The 15,675-nt window shown below is 34.2% G+C and overlaps 1 protein-coding gene across 1 annotated transcript in view; it reads left to right on the top strand.

Moving 5' to 3' along the window:
• LOC149803809 (uncharacterized) overlaps positions 1 to 13,455 on the top strand; it is an 83,195-nt gene extending 69,740 nt beyond the window's left edge. Inside the window, exons 16-18 of the mRNA XM_089953620.1 lie at positions 3,168 to 3,315; positions 8,156 to 8,235; positions 9,037 to 13,455. Coding sequence (XP_089809746.1) covers positions 3,168 to 3,315; positions 8,156 to 8,235; positions 9,037 to 9,154 — 346 coding nt within the window. The 3' untranslated portion in view covers positions 9,155 to 13,455. The remainder of the gene's footprint in view (positions 1 to 3,167; positions 3,316 to 8,155; positions 8,236 to 9,036) is intronic.
• Positions 13,456 to 15,675: the final 2,220 nt, after the last annotated feature.

The raw sequence follows: 15,675 nt of genomic DNA, 5'->3' as shown, positions 1-15,675 counted from the left end.
CAAAAACTGGAGAGAAAAAAATTAAATGTCTTTGTAAAAACTGCTGAACAGAATTTGAACAAATTTGATAGAAAACGTTCTTGGCATGAAGAAATTTAAGTTTTATAAAATGATGTTGGTTCCAAATATGCTCATCATTACTACAAATAGAAAATGTTTAAATAATTTTTTCAGAATTTGACCAGATTTAACAGAAAGCATCGTGGCATAAATTTCTTTCAGTTTTATCCAAACAAACTGATTTGCCATTAGATACAACTCCCAGTACTATAAGTAGTTACAATCTTTAAATGACCTTTTAAAAAACTGCTCAACAGAATTAGACCAAATTTGATAGAAATCTTTCTGGCACAAAGGTCTTTCAAGTTTATGCAAATTGTGCTAGATATGGCCACTGTTGCTAAAATAAGTAAAAAATGTTTTACATGTCTTCTTTTTAAAAATTTCTTAAAAGAATTTAGCACAATTTGATAGCAATTATTCAGACATGATGGGCTTCATGTTTATACAAATGATGCTGGCCACCATTACTGAAAAAAAACCCTGACAACTTTAAATAATAATCACAAAACACCACTCTGCAGAATGTAGCCAGCTTTGTAAGAAAGCAGCCAGACATAACAGCCTTCTACTATTGGACAAATTCAACTGTGACATCAGATATTGATGAAGAGACAGAAAGTAGATAAATATTATTGGGTGCACTTAATTGAGGGTGTGAAATTTGCAGAACTGGAGAATTACCAACCAAACAGTACCAAGCTGAGTTCTGTCAATGTGCCACCAGCTCCTATGATTGTGGTAGTGTGAGTGGAATCCTAAAATAACTATCCATGCTTCTTTTGACATGTGGTCAGTAATTGTTGCTCATAAATTTGCCAAATGTAAAAATATGGGTTAGACAATGGCTGAAGTTTTTTGTTGTGCATTTATGGAAAATTGACAGTGATACTGCACCTTGGAATTTTGATTTTCTGTTTCTGATTGCTCTTAAAACATCATTCAGGATTGGTCAATTGAGCATTGCAAACATGCCTTTGGAAATTAATGTTTTTTTCATAAGATATGCGATCAGCAGCATTGCAGAAGTGTTTAGTGAAAGTGTCCTAGAGACCCACATTTCCTTATTTCCTTGGCCGGCTGCTCTTGCAAGCTTACTTGGGCCTCTTGTTTTGTGTTTGTTTCTGGTGCATAGAATTGTCATTTTTCCTGCTCAAAATATGTACTTTAGAAAGAATGTTATCCGAGTTGGCTACCCAGATTCCAGCACTTTAGCATCAATTGTGTTATTCTTTGTGTCATTCTCACCCACCAGACCAAGTTATCCCTGTGTTAGATTAATGCATCATAATCCCCAGTATATGCTACATAACTTCAGTATATGCTACATAGCTTCAGTATATGCTACATAACTTCAGTATATGCTACATAACTTCAATATATGCTACATAACTTCAGTATATGCTACTTTACTTCAGTATATGCTACATAATTTTAATATATGCTACATAACATAAGTATATGCTACATAACTTCAGTATATGCTACATAACTTTACCTGTAATGTCAGTCACCTGATACACATTTGTATGCACAAATGGGACATAGAGTTATAATTTTTAGCTCACTTGCTAGTGAGTTTATGGTGTTCCCCTGCATTCATTGTGCATTATGCTTTGTATGTAGTACTGTGCGTCATTTGTGCATCAACAGTTTTTTGTAACCACTCTGGAGGCCATATTTTTTTGTCTAATTTTGATCAAACTTGGAATGTGCATATTGACGTATTCATCAAAAACTTGGATAAGTTTGATAGCAAGTGAGTGAGGTCCATGCGTATTAATGAAGTGATCTTGCATCCGAATGGCTAAGGTTGTTATCTTTCAGAAGACCACATTTCTGATTTGATTTTGATCAGGCTCAAGTTTGCTAATGCCTGAGATTCACTCATATTACTGAGATGATCTTGTATCCAATTGGCTGAACTGGATCACACCCTGGAGGTCATATTTCTGATCCAGTTTTGATCAGATTTGAACTATTATTTCTTATTATCAGGCTTTCAGGCAAGTTTGATAATGAGTGATATCCAGCCATATTAATGTGGTGATATTGGAATTGATTGGTTGAGTTTGGTACCACTCCAATTAAACTTGTCAAATAGTCATCAAGATCTCAGATGATTACAATTCTGAATGAACTCCACACATATTAATTAGGGCTTCAATGATTCGTTTTCTGCCATATCGCGATATATTGTGACTATGTGGACTCCCTGGAAGTTCTAAGTACTTCCTTTGATGGGACGGATATCGCTGGAATACATGATCTTTTTCTTGCTAGATACACTAATGCCAACCTGTTGTAAATGTCAAACTGCTCCTGTCATCAAAATTAATGAGTATGAAATTAGCTGAGTCATCTTGAGATGTTTTGATAACACTTGCTAAGAATGTTTTTTGGACATGTTTATCAAATTTGTTAGACTGTTTATAGAATTAATCCTTTTATGTCATCTGTGAATTCAGCCTTTGACGTTTATTTCTTCTCTCAGATATTCTTTTTCTGGATAAGTTAATTATATCTTTTTTATTTCATTCATTGGTATATATACAATGTACATGTGTATAATTTTCATATGTCCCCAAAGCCTGGTCAAAACTTTTGTTACAGTCACTGTTAGAATTGAGCACTAACATTAACACCTAACAGCTTGATAACAATGGCAGAACCCCCAACTAAAAAGACACAAAAAGAACTGGAGAAAATATTTATTGTAATTGAAAGAAGTGAAAAAGAGCAGACCACTCACAAAATAGCAGTTGAAACATTGGTAAAACAAATTTAGGGTGTTATAAAGGAAAAGGAGTAAATCGGAAAAGATTTCATATGCTAATACATGTACATGTGATCTTCAAATGTAAATGTGATTTCATGTTTAATGATTGATGTATATCTTCATTGCTATAAAATTTTGTTTTCAGATGAATGCATACAGTATTTTAGCAAGACCCATTAATAACAAATTTATTATATGTACAGAGATTATGGTTATTTTTCTTTAAATAGTGCTGAAATTTGACCTTGGAAACTTTTAGTACAGACCTGATAAAGTTCTCACGTTTGTAAATGAGCTCTTCCACCTAACTATATTCTACTTCTTTCAGTAAGGAGCACTGGAATGAGCTGATGCAGCAAGTTTGGGAGAAGTACATGCCAATAGAGCTCCACAAGGAGGACAACCATCCCTGTTCCTTCACAGAGATCATATCAGATAACCTTTCTGCAGCTTACTACTCCTTCACTTGGTCTGAGGTATGAACTTGACTTATCATTGTACTTTTTTACGTGGTTTGAGGTATGAACTTGACTTATCATTGTACTCTTTTACATGGTCTGAGGTATGAATTTGACTTATCATTCTACTCCTTCACATGGTCTGAGGTATGAATTTGTCATATACTCCTTCACATGGTCTGAGGTATGAACTTGACTTATCATTCTACTTATCATTCTACTCGATCACATGGTCTGAGGTATGAACTTGTCATATACTACTTCACATGGTCCAAGGTATGAATGTGACATATCATACTGCTCCTTCATATGGCATGAAATATGAACTTGACTTATTATAATTGGAGATATATTGCAACAGATGAATAAGTCATTTCCTGATAGCATGGTAATAGTAGATTTTGGTTTTAAGAGGTTTTCAGTTTTGAGGATTTCACAGATATGAAAAAAAGACTTTTCTAAAGCACTTTCATGATTTGAAAGAGAGAGAGAGAATATAATTATGAAATCATGTTTGCAAGAATGCAGCTAAAAAAAAATCAGAAAATTGTTTTTTATATATATATGCAATGAAAAATTAGTTGAGCATGTATGCTCCTTCCAAAACTCATGTCTGGTAACATTAATATGTACAATTGAATTGTTCCACACAGAAATACAGTCCTTGTTTCAAGAAACATTCAATGAACAAGATACATTATGACTTTACTGTTAGTCCATTTGAAGTATGACTGAAGTTTTAAAGGGTTTTCTTTTTAAGTGTAAAATTCAAATTTGGTTTGAAATTCAGTTTTCATTTGGGAAAAAATGATAATAAGGAAGGAAAATTTTGGAACCAACAAAAGTTTTCATCTTGATGGGATTATGGTATACTGATTATTTGGTTATGAGGAATTTGACGATTTGTTAGGACATCAATCAAACTGAGGATTCTAGGATGCTAGGATTATTTTAATTAAATTGGAAAGATCGATATCTGATGAACTAGATGTGAGAAAAGACCAGAAATCTTACAGTAATCTTATTTTAATGTGCATAGCTTACTATCTTTTACACTGACGTTTGAGACAAATTATGAAAATAGATATGCAGAAAAAAGTAAGTGAAAAGTATGTTCATTAGTAGACCAGTGTATTGACAATAGACTGGATTTGACTCAGTGACATCACAGCTGTCCATCAGTGGACCAGTGCATTGGCCATAGACTAGATTTGACAACAGTGCATTAGTAGACAAGTGTATTGGCAACAGACTGGATTTGACTCAGTGACATCACAACTGTGTTCATTAGTAGACCAGTGTATTGACAATAGACTGGATTTGACTCAGTGACATCACAGCTGTCCATCAGCGGACCAGTGCATTGGCCATAGACTAGATTTGACAACAGTGCATTAGTAGACAAGTGTATTGGCAACAGACTGGATTTGACTCAGTGACATCACAACTGAGTTCATTAGTAGACCAGTATATTGGCAATAGACTGGATTTGACTTTCTGACATCACAGCTGTGTTCATTAGTAGACCAGTATATTGGCAATAGACTGGATTTGACTCGGTGACATCACAACTGTGTTCATTAGTAGACCAGTGTATTGGCAATAGACTGGATTTGACTTTCTGACATCACAACTGTGTTCATTAGTAGACCAGCGTACTGACAATAAATTGGATTTGACTCAGTGGCATCACAAGCATGTCTGTGAGTAGACCATTGTATTGGCCATTGACTGGATTTGACAACACTGAATCAGTAGACTAGCATATTATCAATAGACTGGATTGGACTCAATGACATCACAACTATTTCCATCAGTAGACCAATATATTGACAATAGACCAGACCAGGTTTGACTCAGTGATATCTCATTTAAGTCCATTAGTAGACCAGTGTATTGGCCATTGACTGGATTTGACAACAGTGCATCAGTAGACCAGTGTATTGGCCATAGACTGGATTTGACTCATTGACATCACAGCTTTGTCCATCAGTAGACCAGACTATTGACAATAGACCAGATTTGATTCAGTGACATTTCATTTAAGTCCATTAGTAGACCAGTGTATTGGCCATTGACTGAATTTGACAACAGTGCATCAGTAGACCAGTATACTGGTCATAGACTGGATTTGACTCATATACATCACAACAGTGTTCATTAGTAGACAAGTGTATTGGCAATAGACTGGATTTGACTTACTGACATCACAACTATGTTCATTAGTAGACCAGTGTATTGGCCATAGACTGGATTTGACTTACTGACATCACAACTACATGCATCATTAGACCAGTGTATTGGTAATAGACTGGATTTGACAACAGTACATCATTAGACCACACTGAATTTAACTCACTGACATCACTACTATATCCACCACTACACCAGTGTATTGGCAATAGACTGGATTTGACTTACTGACATCAGAGCTATATCGATCTTGTTGACTTTTGTATTTCAGACTATATTGTTTAAAATTATCATATCTATAAAACAATGTAGTATATTTGAATATAATTTTGATATAGATTTTGAATTACTTAGTACATTCATTCAAGGCACAGATGAAAATTTAGTTTACCTTTAATTCTCAAAGATTATCAGTCTTCCAGACTTTTTATTTCAGTTGATTGCAAAATGTAACTTTTTTAGTAATGAAACAAACTTCTGTGTACCAAAACTTTGATACAATTTTTTGAGGTAAATTATACAGATTTATTATGTCAAAAAAATAATAGGTGTGAAATATTATTTGAATTAGGGTATATTTGTAAGCTTTATTAGGTTTACAGCATGTTTTCATGAATGTAAGGATATATATCAGGCTTGTATTAAGCACTGCATTTGCATCAATATTAGGCACTACCTTGGCATCAATTAAGCACTGCATTTGCATCGATTAGGCACTACCTTGGCATCAATTAAGCACTGCATTTGCATCAATTAGGCACTACCTTGGCATCAATTAAGCACTGCATTTGCATCAATTAGGCACTACCTTGGCATCAATTAAGCACTGCATTTGCATCAATATTAGGCACTACCTTGGCATCAATTAAGCACTGCATTTGCATCGATTAGGCACTACCTTGGCATCAATTAAGCTCTGTGTTTGCATCAGTTAGGTCCTAGCTTGGCATCAATTAAGCACTGCATTTGCATCGATTAGGCACTACCTTGGCATCAATTAAGCACTGTGTTTGCATCAATTAGGCACTACCTTGGCATCAATTAAGCACAGCATTTGCATCAATCAGGCACTACCTTGGCATCAATTAAGCCCTGTCTTGACATAAATTACACACTTCCTTGACACTAGTTAAGCACTTCCTAGGCATAATTAAGTACTGCCTTGACATAAATTACACTGCATTGACACTAGTTAAGCACTACCTTGGCATAAATTAAGTACTGCCCTGACATCAGTTATGCACTGCCTAGATATTAGTTAAGCATAACCTAGGCATCAATTAAGTACTGCCTTGACAACAATTATGCACTGCCTAGACATTGGTTAAGCACTACCTAGGCATCAACTAAACATTGCCTTGATATCAGTTACTGTATATTTTGGTAAATGAGAGGAATCAAGTCAGTCGTTGCTTGCATATGTACAACCTGTTTTATGATGTACAATTTACCTGGTCAGAGATATGTACTAAATGCCTTCATCTTATTGCTTGACACTTTGTTTTCTTACGTATCTAATAGTGTTTTTGTATACAAAAATCTGATAATTGTTTTTGTATTGTACATGGTGGAAGATGAATAGACAGTTTAGCATAGGAAATTAGGATTCAGTATAGAAACTGTTATGTCAATAATAGGTTTTATTATTAGTTGGTAGATAATTTGCAGATGTTCACAGTTCTGTCATTTTAATACACAGGCACATTAACTGGGTAGACACTAAATTCTAGGGTGACTTTTATATCCTTTGTACACTTCATTAACTGGATCCCTTGTTTGTATCATTTATTTATATCCTTTATATAGGAAAGGCACTGAATTCTCTGGAGTACATGTTATCTCCTTTGTACAGGGGAGACAAATTCTCTGTAGCCTATGTTATCTCCTTTGTACAGAGGAGACTATTCTCTGGAACCCATTTATATTCATTGTTGCAGTTATCTCTGTATGTTACATGTATAAATGTATGAGATGTAAAATATGTGGAGTAAATGAATGTATTACAGGTTTGAAATTTTAAATCCATTGAATGTTTAAAATGTGCTCTCTCAGTGGATTTAGTTTGACTCTTGATGCCTATTTCAAGGATAAGATCCTTTACAAAATAAATAGTGTGTACATCAGGTTGCCCTAATGATAGAATAGCAATGAAAAATTGATATACAGACTTAAATATTAAGTAGTGGTAAATACACTTGTGTTATGATTAGAAAATATGCATATAATTATTTCTCCTGTTTGTAAAACCCTCAGAGAAGGAAAATTTTGCTACAGGTGACACAGGTTTTATTTTGGTTACTTTGGTTACTGTGCATTGTAGAATATTTTATCTCAGGCACAGATATCTTGCACAATCATTTGTAAAGTTAAGTTTCCTTCATCCTAAATGCCAGTATGACAGTATGTATGAGCAAGAATGTTTTATGTAGGTATCAGTCACATTGCCACATCATTCAGATGACCAGATTTATCTCTCTGAACAATTCCATTACATTTTTACCCATTTCCATCATACTTGCAACGTGGGCATATAATGAGATGGACTTAAGATGCACAGGAAACTTGCATGATTGTGCATTACTTAAAATGATTCAGATTTGTGTCAAAGATGTAAGGACAACTTGTGAGTTGCTTTATCTTACTAAGTTTCTACTGGTTCTTGTAGATGCTGGCAGCAGATATTTTTGAGGCTTTCCAGGATGTAGGTCTGGACAATGATGAGATGATCTCCCAGCTTGGAAAGAGGTATGATACACTTCAGCTTCCCAGAATGGTTTGCGGTTTTATTTAAGTGCCCAAGATATAGAAATATGATTATTATTAGAATGAACTTAGTGACACGTTTTGTCATAGTGTACTAATGAATTTGATGCTTATTACAAACCACAGATTTAAAAATGCACAAACAAGTACAAACACAAAAATAAACATTTTCACATAAACCATGAAAATTGTTACTTTGTAAAATAAATCAGTTCACAATAATGGGACAAAATATATATGTGGCTAGTCTGCAGAATAAACTGGATTGTTTTGTTTTTTTTAGGGGCAGGGGATTGGTAACTGTGTTGTTCTGAACATATAATTTTACATTTCAAACTGCCTAATGTCCCAGGTCAAGGGCTGTAGCTTGATGGCCAGGGTTGAGGCAACAGCTGAATGTCTCAGGTTAGAGGCAGCTTCCTAATGTCCATGGTCAGAAACAACAATCCATTGCTTTAGATCAGAGATAACAACCAGATATCCATGGTCACTGGCAACAAACATATTGTGAATTATTTTGTGGGTATAAGTTTTTTCATCATTTTACTTAAGATAGTATTTTCAGTAATGCATTATTCTTAAATTCTTTTGTTCCATATGATCATTATGTTTGAAGGAAGCAAGTAGATCATGGTTAATCTCTGATATAGGTAAGCCAGATCATGGTTAATCTCTGATATAGGTAACCCAGATCATGGTTAATCTCTGATATAGGCAAGCCAGATCATGGTTAATCTGTGATATAGGTAAGCCAGAATACATTTATGTTACTTTCTCTTTCAGCTTTAAAGATACATTCCTGTCACTTGGAGGGGGTGTGCCTGCAGGGGAAGTCTTCAGGAGGTTCAGAGGCCGAGATCCTTCTGTAGATGCATTAAAAAAACTGTATGAAGTCAAGTAATTTGAATTGGGAGAAAAACCAGTTTACTACTCCCTAGCCTGCTAAATTTGATAAGACATTCTGAAGAGTTTGCACTTTTGGCATCAGACTTGTGCTGCCTATGATAAAGTACATTTTCAACATCACCCACATATATTTTCAAGGAGAATTTTTTTATTCTTTAGATAATATTGTCAGGCTGAATAGTTTGCTGATTGGCTGTAGATCCAATGGAAGTCTTTCAAACAATTACTGTCTGGCTTGGCACATTATATACTAACTATTGTTCTGTTACTAAGAATAGCTTAGAATAAAAGGGCACTTTCTGTGTTGTCCTTTTGCCTTCAAAAGATAGCCAAGGTGTATGTAACTCAAGTCTTATCCAAGGAGGAAATAAGTAGTCTCAGAGCAGTTACATCCCTTGATATAGTTTGCCGTTTTGTAATTAATGCACAATCATTTAGGTAGAAAATGCTCATAGAAGCTGATTGCCTAAATATTTTATCTTAAAAGATGTTTAATGCAGATTACATGCATTCATATTTGTTTTTGACAGTTAAAAAGAAACAGTGTTCAAAACTTTAAGCCCGTTTATTGTGCCTGAATTATCTAAATCCTCAAAGCCATCTCAAGTAATCTCAGTATTTTGATTCAGCATATTCATCTAATCTATCCCAATATAAATGAAGTTGACGTGAAAATTAAAATTTGGGATCGGAATACTTCAATATACGTCACATAAGTGGTTTTGCTTAAGCCAGAGTGTAATGTCATCAAGCATCACAGAAACATTAGGTACCATTCTGGAGTATACTTCCATCATTCTTTCATTTTTATTATTAAAAGAACAATGGTGTGATATTTTCAGATTAATTATCTGTATATTTAGTTATTTTTTATGACATATTCTTGGTAGTCTGAGTCTCTGACATCATTCTGCTGATTGGTGACATCAGAACCAATTGTCGATTTAAAAGTCTACATTTTGCCACCCCCAACACGGGGTGGTGTTTGTTTATATATTTTTCATAAGCTAGAGTTCACTGAGGAATGCAACTTGCAGAGGTTGAAAGTTTGGTTTTCTTCACGTAAGCTATTTTGTACATGCTGCCGCTCTCATTTACAGAGTCCATACTGGATTCTCACATTTGAGTGAAATGACTTTTCTCTCTAGTCAAAATCAGGTACTGTTGGTGAAAATTGTGAGAAGTGAGTGTAAAAAGTTAAAAATTGTTTTTGCATATTTTCATGACAGCTGATTAATATACTACTGAAATACTAGTAAAACTGTATAAAAATATAACACTTGTATTATTTTGCTTCACAACAGTTGTTGTATAATGTCATTATTGTGTAAAACACCTTGATAACAGGTTAATTGGCAGCTATTACGATAGTAAAATTCCATGTTCCATATGTTACTATGATGACATATTGGATGAAGTTATTAATTTTATTAGTAATGGACCTCGATATGTTCACTGAGTCAAATACACTTTTGATGGCACTACAAAAATTCAATTTTTTCAATTTTTAAAAAAACATCTTGCAACGATCTGGCAGCAGTTTCTGGTATTTATCAGTATTCACCAAAATTTACTTCAGAGCATAAAACATCAAGTTTTAGATTTCCACTGAAGGAAAAATTGACATAAAAGTAAATATTTTACTTGGACTACTATTGAGTCACATTGAAATAAAAGATAGAAGGGAGACTGTGTGAAAGCAAGCAAACTTCACTTTTTAGGCATGCTAAAGCAAAATGAGAAAGATTCCAAGGCTACTGTTTCTCCTGATTTGCCTCTTAGTGCGAACCCTGTATTTAGCCTCTGTTTGGTGATATTTTTCCATGACTGCTATCATATCTAAACTGCATCGGTAAAACTTGTGTAACAGACTGTATCACTGAGATGATGTATAATAATTACCTAACATAGGGGTAAATAACGAATTTAATGACCTCTGCAAGTTATGCATTTACTATAAAGATAGACTGGTCAATGCCACCCCATGTTTGGGTTTTCAAAGGACAGTTGATGTGGATGTCACCAATCAGTGGAGTAACATCAGTGACTCGTTTCCAAGCAGCACATCACTTACCTACAGAAAAGAACTCAAGGCCTTATAAAAGATATGGGGACCAGTCATGTTACCATGGATAAAAAATAGATCAGGAAATATTTTGATCACTACAAATGATACCACATTTGACGTAAAAATGAATTAAACTTTTGGGCACATGCAGCTGTTTCATGCAGGATATTCTAAAACAGTAGAAAACAGAAATAAATAGGGTATCTTGATAATTTATGATTTACAGTCAATATATAAAAATCTTATGCTTGCTTCAAATGGTAATTAGTTCTATCTAGAATGAGATTGAATCTTTGTTTTGTTTTAAATGTCAGACTGTCATCATCTTGTACAGCATTTATAATTGACAGCCAACTTCAGATAGAATATGCTCTGATCTCCAACCTATCAAGGTCTGTTACATCAAGTTATAGGTGGAAAGGATGGTGTAGAGTATGATCCGTTCACATCAAATTATAGCCAGATTGGATGGTAAAGAGTAGGATCTGTTCAGATCAAATTATAGCCAGATTGGATGGTAAAGAGTAGGATCCGTTCAGATCAAATTATAGCCATATTGGATGGTAAAGAGTAGGATCCGTTCACATCAATTTATAGCCAGATTGGATGGTAGAGTAGGATCCGTTCACATCAAATTATAGCCAGATTGGATGGTAAAGAGTAGGATCTGTTCACATCAATTTATAGCCAGACTGGATGGTAAAGAGTAGGATCCGTTCAGATCAAATTATAGCCAGATTGGATGGTAAAGAGTAGGATCTGTTCAGATCAATTTATAGCCAGATGGGATGGTAAAGAGTAGGATCTGTTCACATCAATTTATAGCCAGATTGGATGGTAAAAAGTAGGATCAGTCACATCAGGTTATAGCAAAATTGATAGTGTAGAGTGTGATCGGAATGTACATTACATAATAAAAATCAAAATTTTCACAGTTTGCAGTTCATTGTATGTTTACATATAAAATATGTAAGAAAATACTTGTATAAAATTGATCAGTCTTTACTTGCCTCTGTAAGATGTAATGTAGATTGTTAAATGGATTCTCCACCAAAAAAAAGAAAGTACAAAAATGTCACCAAATTTAGCAGAAAGCATCATAAAATCAAGATCTTTCAGTTTTGTACAGATCATGCTTATTCATTACAAAATATGGCTACTGTTACTAAATATAGAACTTTTTAAACTACTATTTTTGCAAGCCACTGAACAGATCGGATTTGACAGAAAGCATCTTGGCATGGAAAACATTTAAAAGTTTTGACAATCTTCTGTCAAATATAGCCACTGTTACTAAAAATGCAACAAATCTTTAAACAATTTCTGAGAAACTGCTCAACAGAATTTGACCAAATTTGATAAAAGCTACTTGGCAAGAAGGCCTTTCAAACTGGTACAAATGATTCTTATGTCATCAGATTTGGCCACATTACTAAACATGAAAAAGCTAAACTTAAAGTGGCTTCTTCAAAACTGTTCAGCAAAATTAAACCAAAAATTTGACAGATAGTGCCCATGCATAAAGTTTTTTTTAAATTCTAGATATTTACAGGAGATTATTTCCTAACTGTTAATTTGATTGTGTAAGTATTCTTGGAGAAAGAGAGTTTACTTTAAAGAAATCTTTTTTTGATGGATCTATGTAGATATGCTCCTTCAGAGGGGCAAAAGAAAGGACATAAAAATGGAGGCTTAGAGTCATTACAACACAAAATTCAGTGTGGAATTTGCACTTGTACTATGTTTGTTGTTAAAAAAAGAAGCATGTTTATTGCACATGAACAATTGTTTTTAATGATTCACTACAAGCGATCAAATGACACAGCAGAATGCATTTTCTTAAGATTTTTTTTATGATGAATGTGTTTCAAATGGGTATAGATGTTTTCAGGAAAATAGTAAGCAAACACAATGATAGTATGAATGAACATGCTGCCTTCCTTACGATATTGTAATAACATTGTACTAGATGTTAACAGCCATGATTAGTCCTGTCAGTTTATCGTAATCATGTTCACAATTTCAGGTGTATTATTGAATTACTAATTTTGTAATACATTTGGATATGGAGGTAGCTTATTTTGAATCATGTCAAGTTTGACTATTCATTTCCCCTTTATACATGCCAGCCATTACATTTTTTCCAATCTAATTATGTCTTATGCTTGCCTGTATATGGATTATGCTGCTTTGTACATTTTAAAAAAATCAATAAAAATTTATTATCATCTCTTTAGTCCCAGTGATATAAATTTTCTATTTATAGCAACTGTGACACATTAAAAAAAGAAAGTTTCTTAAATATGAAAACTTTTCTCACCAATTCATTAACATTTTGACAAAATAGGTAGCAGACCAGTCAGTAGTTTAAACAAAACTGTGCCAGATGTTAAGCTAAACAAGTTTTATTGATGTGACTGGTGGATGCTACACAACTGAAAAGTGTTGGAGGAGAGGGATCTTTTTAAATTTAATACATTTACCACTGGAGGTTAACAGATCCGAAAACACCAAATCACAGATGATCTTTCAATAACATACTGCCTAGTTGTGTTAAAAACATCATTTTTCATTGGCTATTTGGCTCGCGCATGAGCAGAAGGGTAAAAGTTCTTTTTTTTGTTGTTGATGCTAAATAGAGCCATTATTTTTGTATCGAGACCAATCTTTATTCCAAATGTCCTACTTTTTTGCAAAGGTTCATCTGTCTGTTTGCAGTTCATACCGGTCTGCCTTAGATCTTAGACCAAAAAGTCTAAAATCCAGACATAAAATTGGATTTTTAACAGGGGTGAATTTTGGGTAGAAAAAAAATTGGGTCCAAATAATGAGGTTTTTCCATCTGTATTTTGTAGTGCAACTAGATATTCCAGATTATTTGGTATCATTGTAGAGCTACATCTGACTACCTTTCTATAATACCACCGACTTTGGTGTATCATGCATGACCATGATGCTACAGAGCTCGGCAGTAGGCTACTACCTCCTGCCACGTTAACACATCGCTAGAGGTTAATGTGTTGACAAGGATTCTTTTTTGGGTACAAATCGTCAAGGAATGGCTAAATTTGTAATTTATGTGCAATATCAATGCACAAGTGATTAAATACAAAAGGAATATTCAGATTTGGTGATGTCATCAAAATGCACCCATTAACACATTAACCCCTGAAGATTTTTGTCATTTTCAGCTGAAATTCAAGTAGGAAACACATTTTGAAAGCTATTTCTTAACAGATCCATAAACACCAAATCCCAGGTGATCTTTCAATAACATACTGCCTAGTTGTGTTAGAAATATTGTTTTGGCTATTTGGCTGGTGCATGAGCAGAAGGGTAAAAGTTCTTTTTTATTTTTTGGAAGGGGGCTAAATGGAGCCATTATTTTGTATCGAGACCACTCTTGATTCCAAATGCCCATCTTATCCTACTTTTTGCAAAGGTTCATCTGTCTGTTTGCAGTTCATTCCAGTCTGCCTTAGATAGGAGACCAAAAAGTCTAAAATCCGAACACAAAATCGGATTCCGACCACGGGTGAATTTTGGGTAGAAAAAATTGGGTCCATATAATGAAGTTTTTCCATCTATATTTTATAGTGCAACTAGATATTCCAGATTATTTGGTATCATTGTAGAGCTACATCTGTCTACCTTTCTGTAATACCACCCTCTTTAGTATATCATGCATGATCATGACGCTACAAAGCTCGGCAGTAGGCTACCACCTCCTGCCATGTTAACTCATCGCTAGGGGGTTAATGTGTTAAAGATCTCAGATGAAAAAAAGGACAAATCAGTAGTACTCTACAAAATTTAAGAAAAGTGAATGTTGTGTATAAATAATTTGACAGGATGTTTTGTGTTTGTATTCTGGTAATCATCCACATGGATTTTGCCCATTTGTGACAAGACTTTTAACCAGCTGCATTCTGAATAAATAAATGTATATTTTTCATGTAAAATATAGATTACACATTCTGTGCTCAGAAGACACCTTTTTGCCAATTTATGATTTAGTAATAATCACATTTATAGAGGCTGTCATGTAGGCCTCTATATTCCTAGGTAGAAACATCATCTGATGTCAGGTTTTCAGGAGTGTCTCCCTTTAAGTTCAAGAATGCATCATATATATCATACCCTAAGCTGGCAAACTTCTCAAGATGTTGATTTTTTGGTACAGTTGTGTGGTTTTAAGTAACATGATTTCAGTCAAGGTCAAACGATGGCATTTTGACTGCATACCAAAATGTTGAATATTTTTGGAATGATCCAGACTACTGATTATTGAAATGTGGTTGATATGATACAAAGTTTTATTGGCATTTCATCCTATCCACCAACGCATACATAAAAAAACTGTGAACTATCTTAACACAAAATTCAAAAGGTTTTTTGTCTTTTTTTTTATATACCAACCATAAGTCAGAGCAAACTATGATGTCTGC

Source organism: Sinohyriopsis cumingii, chromosome 3, assembly GCF_028554795.1.
Source record: "Sinohyriopsis cumingii isolate HCF-2022 chromosome 3, ASM2855479v2, whole genome shotgun sequence".
NCBI lineage: Eukaryota > Metazoa > Mollusca > Bivalvia > Unionida > Unionidae > Sinohyriopsis > Sinohyriopsis cumingii.
Note: the sequence above shows the minus strand (reverse complement) of the source record. Positions and strands in the feature narration are given on the sequence as shown.